We start from the raw sequence: 12,795 nt of genomic DNA, 5'->3' as shown, positions 1-12,795 counted from the left end.
AGGGGAAGAAAACAAGCTATAGAACAATATGTAGGATCCATTTTTTTTTAAACTAGACGGGTAGGGAGAATATATTTATACACAGAGGAAAATTTCTCCTATTTCTAGAAAGTGGAACAGGGCATAAAAGTGACTAGGAGGGGAGATTTTTTATTTTTATTTTATGTACTTCTATATATAGTTCAAATGTATTGCTTTACATATTAGTTTCATAATAAAAAAAAAAACTTGTTAATAAAAAAAGAATAATTTCACCCCTGGGGTCCCCAGGTAATTTGGGGTTACTCTTTCCCGTCCCTCATCTCTCCGATGTATCCACATGTGCAGGCTTTTCCAAGCATTTTCTTCTAACCTAGGCATTCACCTTTTCTCCGACTCAGCAGCCAGCAATTATGCACTGAGCACCTTCTGTGCACCAAGTGTTCTGCTAAATGCAGGGATACAGACGATGAAAATGACACAGTCCCTAATCTTAGAAACTTAAAGTTTTAACGACACACACGGCCTTGACTGAATACAATTACTTTCTCACCTTTTCCTTCCCAAACAGAATTAACATAAGGGATTCATTAATAGGAACAATAAACATTTTAAATCTCTCTCCTAAAAGCCTGTCTGCTATATCCAACTGCCCACTCAACACCACCTGGATATTTAATAAGCATCTCAAACTCACAAGCCCCAAACTGAAGCCCTGATTTTTTCCCTCGAAATCGACCTCTCCCACAGCTTTCCCCATCTTAACAAATGGGAACTCCATTCTTTTAGTTAGTTAAGCCAAAAACCTTGCAGACGTGTAAAGCACAATCAGGTCAGTTCTATCTTCAAAACAGATTCAGAATCTAACAACCATGTCTTACCACTTCCACCTCTAATGCTTTGAGCGAGCTACAATTATTTTCACCTGGATTGCCACAAAAACTTCCAAACTGGTCTCCCTGCTTTTGCCTTTGCCCTCCTAGACTACACTTTCCACAAAGCAGCCAGGGTGAGCCCTATCTTGCCACTCCTCTGCTCAATATCCCTCAGTGACTTCCTTTTTATTCAGCATAAAAACCAAACTATAAGCCCACAGAAGGAAGATCTGCCCACCGGCCTCCCCACTTCCCCAAGCTCTTCCCATTCTGCTCCAGCCACAGTAACCTTGCTGTTTCTTATACCCCAAATAGACTCTTGGCTCCTGGCCTATTTGTTCTCTCTTTCTAAGATGCTCTTCCCTTACATATCCACAACATTCTGCCTCTTACTTCCTTCAGTTCGCTGGCCAAACGTCCCTTTCTTAATAAGGTGACCACTCTAGATAGAATAGTAACCCCCCCACACACCCTTTTGGCATTCCCTTTTCCTTCTTTTATTTCTCCATAGAATTTATCTCCATCTGACGTATATTTACTGATGTATTTGCCTATTATCTTTTCTGCTTCTCAGTGTAAGCTCCATGTGGGCAAAGTCTTCATTGGTTTTGCTCACTGCCATGTTACAGCTAAGCCTGTATCCCAGTAAGCGCCAATTTGTTTCTAACTAAACAAATTAAAAATGGAAGGCAAATGAGTCTAAGAGACTTACATGAATCCTGAATAGTCCTGTAAGCGGGAGGAAGCTAAAGCCACAAATCATAAATATTCAAGCATTTGTATTACAGAGAAAACAATTGTTCAACACTTATTTTTTAGGAATAGCTATTTATACATATGAAAGTAATGTGTTTGTGACTTATGCACAACCTTCTAATTCACAGAGGTAACAAAGAAAATACCACTAACATGTAAAAGATAGCACACCGCCCGTCAAACAGTTCACTTGATTGCTCAAGTGAGCAATCCAAAAAATTCGCCTAGATTCTTCATTCTCTAACTAGAATCCATCACAGGTCCCACTGAGTCTACCCTCAAAGCATAAGGGCTAGAACCATTATCTCTTGTCTGGACTATACATTGCTCGCAGCCTGTTTGTAATCCATTCCCTATACAACAGCCAGAGTGATCTTTTTAAAATGTAAATCAGATCTAGTCGCTGCTTTAGATATCCAGGGGTTTTCCAATGCACTTGAATAAAAGCCAAAGTCCTTATCCTTCAGTACAAGACTCCTGCCTATTTCTCCCATAGCCTCATATACGACAACTGCCCTCACCTACCATACACTGCAACCAAATTGTCTCCTTTCTTGTTTATCGAACGTTGTTTTTGCTTTTGATTTCTTAACATTGATCTCTCCCACTTACATCCAAATGGTTGTCATTCAGCACTCCTCTTAAATGGCACCTTCTTAGAGCAGGCTTCCTTGACTACCTAATCTAAAGTAGTCCCCCAGTCATCCTATTTTAGAGTTCTCTGTTAGAGATCAGTGGAGTCCCTATTATTAGCCAATATTATCATGCTTTTGGTTTTCTGTTGGACTCTCCACAAGAATCAATGTAAGTGTCAAAAGGGCAAGCTCTTTTCCTGTGCTGTTCACCTAAGAGAGAGTCTAGCGCATAATACACACTCAATAAATTTGCTGAATGTTAAATGAATCTACGGTCCCTATTTGCACTTTAATTTAATATCTTTGTGTTATAAAATCTTCGTAAAATTAAACAATAGCAGTCAACAAGAAATGAACAGTCAACAAGAGATCCTCACCAAGTTTAAATAATCCAGGGCAAATTCTACGATCACGTAGCCATTCAGAGTCAGGTATGGCCAACAATAAAGGAAAAGAAGCTTGGTAAAGATCATCTGAAACAGTAGAATTTAATTGATAAAGATTTTCTCAGAACTAAAGTAAAATCAGTTGCAACAGCAGCTTTAAGAAGTGTAAGACAGAGTGAGAAGATGGCAGAAGAAAACCGGAAGTGTGTTCTGGAGAAGGAAGAGAAAGAACAGGAAGAGGCTGCAAACAGCAGAGGCAAACTAGAATCGAAAATTTGCCACAGATAATCTCCAACATGAATAATCCACCCTGGGTAATAGAATATTGACTATAATTACATTCATCCTACTGACCTTGTTCTAAATTATTATGGATTATTACTACGCAAGTTATTTTGTTCCACACCAGAGGTGGCTGTATTTCGCTATCAGATGACATGACCTCTAATTCAATAATGTCTGTAATGCACTGGTATCCTCAGATAAAAGCTGTCTATAATGTCTGAACAAAGGTGAATTAGTTATCCAATTCACACACGCAATTAACTCTCTTAATACCTGAGAGACCATGGAGCCCCTTCTGAATTTCCTATTAAATACTACATATGGAGGTCTTCCCTCCATCTGTAGTTATCTTGTGCTGTACTTCATAATAAACAATATTAATAGTTTATTGCCCCCGTCAAAAATCTTGCATTAGTTATCATAAAAGACCTCATTCCACAAAGCAATGACTCATTTTCCTGGGAAAATGCATTAAATTCAAATGCCATGCCTATTAGTAAAACACAACACGTGTTTATTCTCAGTAATGTAAAAATAATAACAACACCTTCATGAAATATGGAAAATAATTTAATTTTTTTTTACTATTTAAAAAAACACCTCTTAAAAGCCAAAAGGCGACTGTTTATTTTGTGGGTTTGTATTTATATGCTGTATTTAGTCATTCTAAATAAAAGACTATTTATTTAAATTCAGGTATTAAAGGGCAAAAACAAATCAAAACAGTATTTTTTTGCCACCTGTTCCTTCTACCAAGAGCTGAAATTTCATAAATAGTTTGAAGGCAGGGCACCATGCCTCTGCTTTGTACGCATATGTGATGCCAATGGCTGTGTTTGTAAAAACCCAGATCAGAATAACTAGGTAATGTCAAACGTTAAGCAAATACCCATGCATTCTAAAAGAGGAGGTAATTAATTAATTCTTCAGGGGATGCTTTTTAAGTCATCTAACATTAATGTATCCTTTTCGCAGAGAACAAAATAAAACCCCTAAAATACAACCTCGCTCTTTTAGCACACCTTCACCTTAAAGTTCTCATCAGAGTAGACCAATTCTAGGAGAAAGTAAGTAGTTATGTATATCTAACAAGGTTACTGTAGTTCAAATGAAATCCGCTGCTCACCTGGGTTTTCGTTTTCCCTCACAACTCAAAGAGAGCAGAGGAATAAGGAAACAGTTTCTTACATGTGTTTTATATGTTTCATCTGCTCATGCGATAACAGAAGTAAGAAGGACATTATGGAAACGGAAGAGCTAAGGAGATGATGACATTCTTTGCTCCATAAACAATTTAAACTACAAACTAACCTTCCGCGTGCTGCAGCACAAGAAATACCGACTCCTCAGAAATGATGTACTTGTGCAGACACACCATGTTGGGCACACAGCGGGGGATGATGGTCTTTCTGTTCCTGCTGTATTCACTGCTTTTCCTTAGACCCTGACAGAGAACAAAAAGGTCAGTTGTACCCTCAGTTGCCTTTGGAGCCTGCTGTGCTCTGTGTTTATCAACCAAACTAATCTATCCGAGTTACTCTGGGCTTCAGAGAAACCACTCATCTGCTGCTCTATGCCCCTCGGTCCCTGGAGGCTCTGCTGATGGCATCTGGCGTGAATCCAGAGAACGGAAGATGCCACAAAGCTGCCATTAAAATCAATTACGTGGGTCAGTGTTTTTATTAGAGATGCTCTCAAACTAAGTCATCAGGATGATACACAGTTATTTCTCTATGACCTTTTCTTAAGTTTTATTTTACATATATAGACAGATCTTTAAAACAGTAGACATTGTGAGATCATTCAAATTTCTGAGACACAAAAGGTATTCCTGATGAAACAGGTGATTTAAAATTTCAGGCCAAAAACAGTATAAAGACTATTTTAAGACTTCTCCAAAGGAACAAGGTGGGTATAGTTTCTGGTGTCTTACCCTGGTTTAAAAATCTGGGGAGATGCCAGTGATAAAGTATACTCAGAAAGAAATTTGTTTCCGCATATGTTAATGTAACTTACTGCCATGCTGTAAGAATCTGAAAAAAATACATAAAACTAATCTGAAATTGATTAACTCTAGATGCTGTAGAAATGATTAAATTAGGATATTTTAGAATATGTACTGCCATAAGCCATTTCAATTTTGAAATTACAAAATTGAGGGATGTTTCTTTCCTTGTTCCTAGAATTTAGATTAAAAAAAAAAAAAAAAGAGTGCCAGGAATGTAGAGAACACTTTCCCAAATACCTGAAACAGAGACTTTAAGGCAAAATTTCAGTTCTTAGGGACTGTAATCATAATCAAAGGGCAACTGTGTGCAGTCCTCACAAATTACACAAAATGTTTTAGAGGTATATTTAAAGTACACACTATATATTTAAACATGAGGGAATGAGTCTTCAACTTATCCAAATGACCACCTCTAAAGGCATGCTATAAAGTATTTATCAACTGTGACAAAAAACAGGAAGTAAAAGAAATACAGACCACCACAAACACAAAAGAACATTCAAATACCCAAGAAAAAACATTAAATATTTTTCTTTCAGAAGCATAATTTGAAAATAAATTCCTAAATTCATTCAACATACAAATTCTACTTACTTTTAAAATGAATGTCTGCTCTGTCCTTGTGTCCATTACAAGTAAAACCTACATAAAAGACATGAGTAATGAATCATTCACAGTACAATGAAACATGGACTTGTAACTTTTTGAAACTATACTTTAAAGGTTTGGGGGATGGGGAGTGTTGGAATTGACTCCACCAAAGTTGTTAATTTCTGAATAGATTTTTTTTTTCTTTAAGTAACCAAATCACAGGCTTAAAACAGTCTTATCTAGAGTAGGTTTTACTGGGGTTCATAGGTGGCTCAATGGGTTAAGCATCCGACTCTTGATTTCGGCTTAGGTCATGATCTCACAAGTTTGTGAGTTCGAACCCTGAGTCAGGCTCTGTGCTGACAGTGTGGGATTCTCCGTCTCCCTCTCTTTTTGCCCCTCCCCAACTTGCTTGCATGTGCATGCTGTCAAAAAAACCATTTTTTCAAGTGGGTTTTATTATAGTTTCCTTTTCTAAAAATTCCATATTTTAGAAACATTTCTATATATTTACTTATTTCTATATATAGAGAATATATATATAATTATTTATATATTTTTTAAGAAATATATTTTAAAACAAATCTAGGAATTTGTTTTAAAATATATTTCTTAGGGGCGCCTGGGTGGCTCAGTCGGTTAAGGGGCCGACTTTGGCTCAGGTCATGATCTCGCGGTCAGTGAGTTCAAGCCCCGCGTCGTGCTCTGTGCTGACAGCTCAGAGCCTGGAGCCTGTTTCAGATTCTGTGTCTCCCTCTCTCTGACCCTCCCCCGTTCATGCTCTGTCTCTCTCTGTCTCAAAAATAAATAAACATTAAAAAAATTAAAATATATTTCTTAAAAAAATAAATTAAATAAAATATATTTCTTAGAAGGAAAAATTTTCCCTTATGGAATATATATGGTTAAGAGGAAGTAAAAAAAAAAAAAAAAAAAAAAAATACAGGCATTGCTGAAGTCTCATTTCTCTTCCTAAAACTCTTTACGTAGCAACTTGGTATAATGATCTCAATGACTCAGGCTCCAACTTAAGACTCCCTTTTGGTGCTACTTCTGTATCTAAGACTCATCCTAGCTCCTCTTTTTCCATTAGCAAATCCTGTCAGCTCTATCCTCAAAATGTACCCAAAATGTGAACTGACTTGCCAGCTATTACCCTGATCCAAACAAAGATCTACCTGGATTATAACAATGGTCTCCCAACAGATTTCTCTGCTTCATTTGCTGCCCTATGGTCTGTTCTCTAAATAGCAGTCAGTGTTTTCTTTTAAAACAATAAATCCAAAAAATCACCTCAAGACCCCGCATGATCTCACCCACTGCCCCCTCAAGCAACCCCCTCCCCCACCCACCTTGGCAGATAGGAAGAGTGCCTATAGACAGGGGATTGATTTCTCTTTACCTACCAGGTACTAAGTGTTTACTATGTGCTATGCTTTAGCCATCAATGTTAATTCTTTCAACTACCTATAAGATACTTTTACCCTTCCTATTCTACATGTGAAAACATTAAAACTTCATCTATAGAAACCAAAATGGTAGATAATAACAGCATGTACCATTTGCGAGAATTTCAGTGAAATAATCTTGTAAAACTGCTTGGTATCGCCATTTAACTATTATTGCTTCTTCTCCCTGACATATGCCCCCCACAGCCCCTTAAAACAAGTACTCATCTTCCCATATTCAGCTCAAATGTCTGTCTCTCAATAACACTGATTCTCTCCTTTCTTCAGTCACCCACTGTATACAGTACCAACCCCTTGAATTTGATTGTATTTGTTCATGTGTCTATCTCCCAACCAGATTTCAAGCTTTTCATGGCTATATCACAGGCAGAATAATGGTCGCCAAGGACGTTCATACCTTAATCTCCAGAACCTGTGAATATGTTATGTTCCTGGCAAAAAGAACTTTGCAGATGTAATTAAGGTCTACAGACCTTAAAACAGATTATCTTGGATTACCGAGGAGGCTCAATCAAGTCCCATGAACGCTGAAAAGCAGAGAACTGTCTGTCTCTGGCCAGAAGTGGAAACACAGAAGTGATAATGGCAGGAGAAATCAGAGAGATGTTAAGTATGAGAGGGTTACACAGTTGCTGGTGCTAAGATACAGACACCCGCATGTCAGCACTGGAGAAAGGCCACCGGCAGCTCCCAACAAGCATGAGAAGGAGCAGACAGCTTCTAGAAGCAAAGACCAGTGTTCAGCTGATAGCCAGTAAGGAAGAGTTCAGTCCTACAACGGCAAAGAAAAGAGTTCAACCTACAGTCTGAGTAAGCTTGAAAGTGGGTTTTTCCCCAGAGTCTTCAGTAAGGAACACAGCAGTGCCGGCACTTTGATTATAGCACAATATGACCCACGTCAGGCCTCTGGTCCAAAGAACCTTGACATAATAAATTTAATTGTTGGAAGATGCTAAGTTTGTGGTGATTTGTTATGACAAAAATAGAAAACTGATACAGGGCAGAAATTGTATTTCCTCCAACACATAACGCATCACGATCCCATAGTAAATAAATGTTCAATAAACACAGTGAACAAATTCAGGCTTAGAAGACAGATGGCAATATGTGAAGGGAGCTTAGAAAATAAGTTGGGACTAAAGTTTCATATTTGAGCATTCTCCATCAAAATAACAGCTAAAAACATGAGACTGTACCCCCAACGAAATGTTTACACTGTGCTGGATTTCAAAGAATTAAACGATATAATGCACTGAACAATCCAATGAGATAGGTATATCTATTTTTCCTTTGTGACTGGCTTTTTTTAAGTTAAAATATAGCTGACCTACAATATTGTTAGTTTCAAGTAGTGATTCAACAATCATATCACATACACTATGAAATGCTTACCACAATAAGTGTAGTTACCATCTGTCTACCATACAAAGTTATTACAATATTATTGACTATATTCCCTATGCTGTCCTTTTTATTCTCATCATTTATTTTATAACTGTAAGTTTGTACATCTTAATTCTGTTCACCTGTTTCGCCTATACCCCCAACAACCCTCCTCTCTGGCAACCACAAGCTTTGTATCTCCATAGTTATGAGTCTGTTATTATTTTTCGTTTGTTCATTTGTTGTTTTCTAGATTCCACACATAAGTGAAATCAAATGGCATTTGTCTTTGTCTGATTTATGCCATTTAGCATAATATTCTCTAGTTCCATCCATGTTGTCATGAATGGCAAGATGTCATCCTTTTTTGCGGCTAATTTTCCACTGTGTACATGCACCACATGTTCTTTATCCATTCATCTATAGATGGACACTTAGGTTGCTTCCATATCTTGGCTATCGTAAATAACATTTCAGTAAACATAGGGGCGCATATAATCTCTTCGAATTAGTGTTTTTATTTTCTTCAGGTAAATACCTAACAGTGGAATTACTGGATTATATAGTATTTCTATTTTTAATTTTTTGAGGAACCTCCATGCTGTTTTCCATAGCAGATGTACCAATGTATATTCCCACCAACAGTGCATGAGTATTCCCTCTTCTCCACATCCTCCCCAACACTTGTTATTTCTTATCTTTTGAATACTAGCCATTCTGATTATTATGAGGTGATACTTTGCTGTGGTTTTGATTTGCATTCTCATGATGATTAGATATGTTTTCTCATGTCTGTAGGCCACCTGTATGTATCCTTGGGAAAAATGTCTATGCGGGTTCTCTCCCATTTTTTAATCAGATTTGTTTTTGGTGTTGAGTTGTATGAGTTATTTATATTTTTGGATATTAATCCCTTATCAGATATATCATTTGCAAATATCTTCTTCCATTCAGTAGGCTGCTTTTTCATTTTACTGATGGTCTTCTTCCTGTACAAAAGCTTTTTAGTTTAATGTTGTCCCATTTGTCTATTTTTCCTTTTGTTCCCCTTGCCTAAAGAGAAAGATCCAGAAAACTATTAAGACTGAAAATCGATTACTGCCTCAGGCAGTTAGGAAACTGTTGGGAACTTTCAATACTGTATTATGCTGTGAACTGCTGGAGCAGAAGTCAGACTGCTCTGGGTTAATAATGGGTGATAAGAAGATGGAAGTGATATATATAAATCTTTCAATAAAGAAATATGCCAAAAGAGGGAAAAAAACACTAAAATGAAAGAGTTAGTGGGGACATCAGGTCCAAACTATTTTCTGATAAAATACACCTATTCTCCCCATAATTTCCCCTTGAGCTATATGCAATCTTGAATCTCCAAAGCATGGAACCACATTCAAAGAGCTTGAACTTTGAGACTTAATTTAACATGTCGTATGTGTAAAAGGAGACACTTCGGTCCTCTCTCTGCCTTTGCAGGGAGCTTAATAAACCTCTACCGAGTTTGTAAAGTAGTGTTCCTTAAATCCTCTGTGTTTTTGTACCAAGTTGTGACTGTCTTAAGCCACTCACCAGAATGTCAATCTTCTTTAAATAAGATACATCTCTATGAAGCAGAAAACATTTCACGAGATAAAAGGTATGGAAGATGTACAAAAGAATTTCTTTCGTCTACCAGAAACCTCTTAACTGGCTGAACAGAATATATCCACGTGAATCAGGAGTGATTCTTTGCTGATCTTACTTAGCCATGAAGCATGAAGTGGATCAGATAAAAAGACCAAATTAAGATCGACAAACATGGCTGGGAAGTGATGCTCTGTTTGCATTTACTTTCTTCTCCTACCAAGTTTGTTTGCAACTAGACAACGTTCACATTGAGGCAATAAACACAAGAACATATGTGATTTTTTTTTAAATGTGCCCTTTGACTGTCAATTTCTCCCAAACAGGTGTTGGCTAAATGATTATAAATTGGCCTCTGGATACACCTCTTCAACTGAGCCGTACAGGGCTGGTGATAATATAATTAGACCTAAAAACATCAGGCTGGTGAATGCTTTCCATCTGTTTGGCAATAATGTTTAGTTAACAATAGTCTTTAAAAGAAGCACCTTCAACTTCAGTTCTTAAAGTTATTTATAGAGCCATTCTTAACACACCAGCACTCCTGCTAACAAGAGCTTTAGCCACTTGGAAATTATTAGCCATACGGCTGTATACAAAGAGAAACGACTGCATTTAACATCTGTATCTTTCCAAATTTACACGCTTCAACCTCATTTAAAGTCATTTCTTAATGAACAGTGCTATGGCACTGCATTAATATTATAGTTGCATGCACAAAGATCATAAGGAGCCAAACATTTTTTTAATGCCAACAGTAGGCTAATCTGTAATGAAGCTGTCAGCATAAAGGACAAAATAATAGCTTCTTTAACCCTCAAACAGAATTTGTTCATTTGTGGACTAGAACACATCAATTTAAAAACTGCTCATGGGTTTGCTCACCTTTATAAAGACAAAAATCTAATTTGGTACTAATTTGATACAATTGTCTTTTCCAATAAAAGGCTCCTAAAACCATCTTTTATTTCATGATAAAACAAGTACTCTAACTAAAACTGTCATGAAATAATTACCTCGGATAGCATACCTTATTGAGAGAATACAATTAATGTATTTCTCCCTTTCATTTTTCACTCTCACTTATCAGCACTATATTAGCATATGGTCTAACAGAAGAGATTACTCCATCTTTGCCCGACGTAATATATAGAATGACTGCCTCTAACTGGGCGGGGGGGGGGGGGGGGGGGGGAAGCAGACAACTTATCCCTTAAGGATTGGCCTCATCTGTTCTTCAGTTCCACCAGCACAATGAGACTTGCCCACTCTCCTTTCATAACGGTGGCAGGAAAGGCTTCAACTAATGATAGTCTAGGTTTTTCTATGCATTACAGTAAGGAAGTCCTGATATTTAACTAGGCACCACTTCTGGGAAGACAGGAGGGGTGGGGCCATATATCAAAAGCATCAGATGATTTTTTCTTAAAGCATAGGAAGAATAAATTTGGAGAAAAGAGAGAGATGCTCCTATAAGACACTATCATTGTGGTGAGGAAGTGTGAAGGCTTTCCTCTGGTGAGGATTAAGTGTCACCCACTCTTGAAGCTGTTTACAAATTTAAATGTTGACATTCAATGTATGTAAGTCTCTGAAAATAACTTTAGCTCCAATTCCTTTCAAAAGAAAGATTACATGAGTAATTTGAGGGAATATCTATCTATCTCTACTTTGGTGCCAGTTACTTCACAGGATTCTAGAACAATTAATAAAAGTTTAAAAAAAAAATAGTCTACAGAGGTAGTCATATCAGACAAGCACAGGCTTTCCCTTAATGACATCACACTACTATTTGTGTTTGTGTAATCTGAATGGACTTCAGAAGTTGTGTTAAGTTACACTACTGGGAATTCACATATAAATAAACATCTCGAAAAGAATGGGATCAATAAGAAAGAAGCCAGAGAAAAAATGGAAGCCCATCTCTGCAAGCTGAAGACACTTTTTCTCAACAGAGTTTCAGCCAGATAAGAATATACTTACTGTCCTCGGTTAAAAACTAACTTAACCATGATTAGATAAATTATCAACTGAACCCACCTTGGCAGTATTACAGAAGTTGGTAATCTTACTTTTATGCAGAATTTTTTTTTAATAGACTTCACGCCCAGCATGGAGCCCAATGTGGGAACTGAACTCACAAGCCTGAGATCAAGACCTGAGCTGAGATCAAGAGTTGGAAACGTAACCAACTGAGTCACCGAGGTGCCTCCGCAGAAACAGCTTTAAGCAACAAAACGAGGGCACTAAATCTTTGCTTCCTCCCTGATACCATGTGATGATAATCAAGTTATTTCTATTTACTGCAAAAACCCATCTCATTTTGTATGCTTAGTATTCAAACTGTATTTCCACTCTTATTTAATTCCATACCTTATTCTCATGACATCTCTTATAAAATTCCAACTACCAGAAAACAAGGAATAGTACTAGGTAACCTTTAATACCAACAACTCTGCCTACTGGGCCCTAACTTTCTCTTGCCTTAACATCAGAAGGCTAGCAACAGTCCCTGTGCCACCGCCAGCAACTCCAAAAGTAAAAGATGTTGAGCCCACAGGGGGCCTCAGTGGCTCAGTCAGGTAACCATCCGACTCTTGATTTCAGCTCAGGTCATGATCTCATGGTTTGTTGCATGGAGCCCTGCGTCTGGCTCTGCACTGAAAGTGCAGAGGCTGCTCAGTATTCTCTATCCTCCCCCTCTCTCTGCCCCTCCCAGGCTCACAAGCACTGACTGACTGTCTCTCTCTCTTTCTCTCTCAAAAATAAATGGTAAACTTTTTAAATTTTTTTTTTTTAAAAAGATGT

General features: G+C 37.5%; 1 protein-coding gene across 10 annotated transcripts in view; it reads right to left on the bottom strand.

The window, feature by feature from the left end:
• RPS6KC1 (ribosomal protein S6 kinase C1) overlaps window positions 1-12,795 on the bottom strand; it is a 320,826-nt gene that overhangs the window by 177,566 nt on the left and 130,465 nt on the right. For all 10 annotated transcript variants that reach the window (XM_086694890.1, XM_086694889.1, XM_086694893.1 and 7 more), the window contains 2 exons: window positions 5,519-5,566; window positions 4,228-4,360 (listed from right to left, as the gene is read on the bottom strand). In XM_086694890.1, the coding sequence (XP_086551016.1) occupies window positions 4,228-4,360; window positions 5,519-5,566 (181 nt within the window). The remainder of the gene's footprint in view (window positions 1-4,227; window positions 4,361-5,518; window positions 5,567-12,795) is intronic.

This window comes from Puma concolor, chromosome E4 (assembly GCF_028749965.1).
Source record: "Puma concolor isolate L17-30 chromosome E4, mPumCon1.1.hap2, whole genome shotgun sequence".
Taxonomy (NCBI): domain Eukaryota; kingdom Metazoa; phylum Chordata; class Mammalia; order Carnivora; family Felidae; genus Puma; species Puma concolor.
This window is presented reverse-complemented; position numbering and strand designations above follow the sequence as displayed.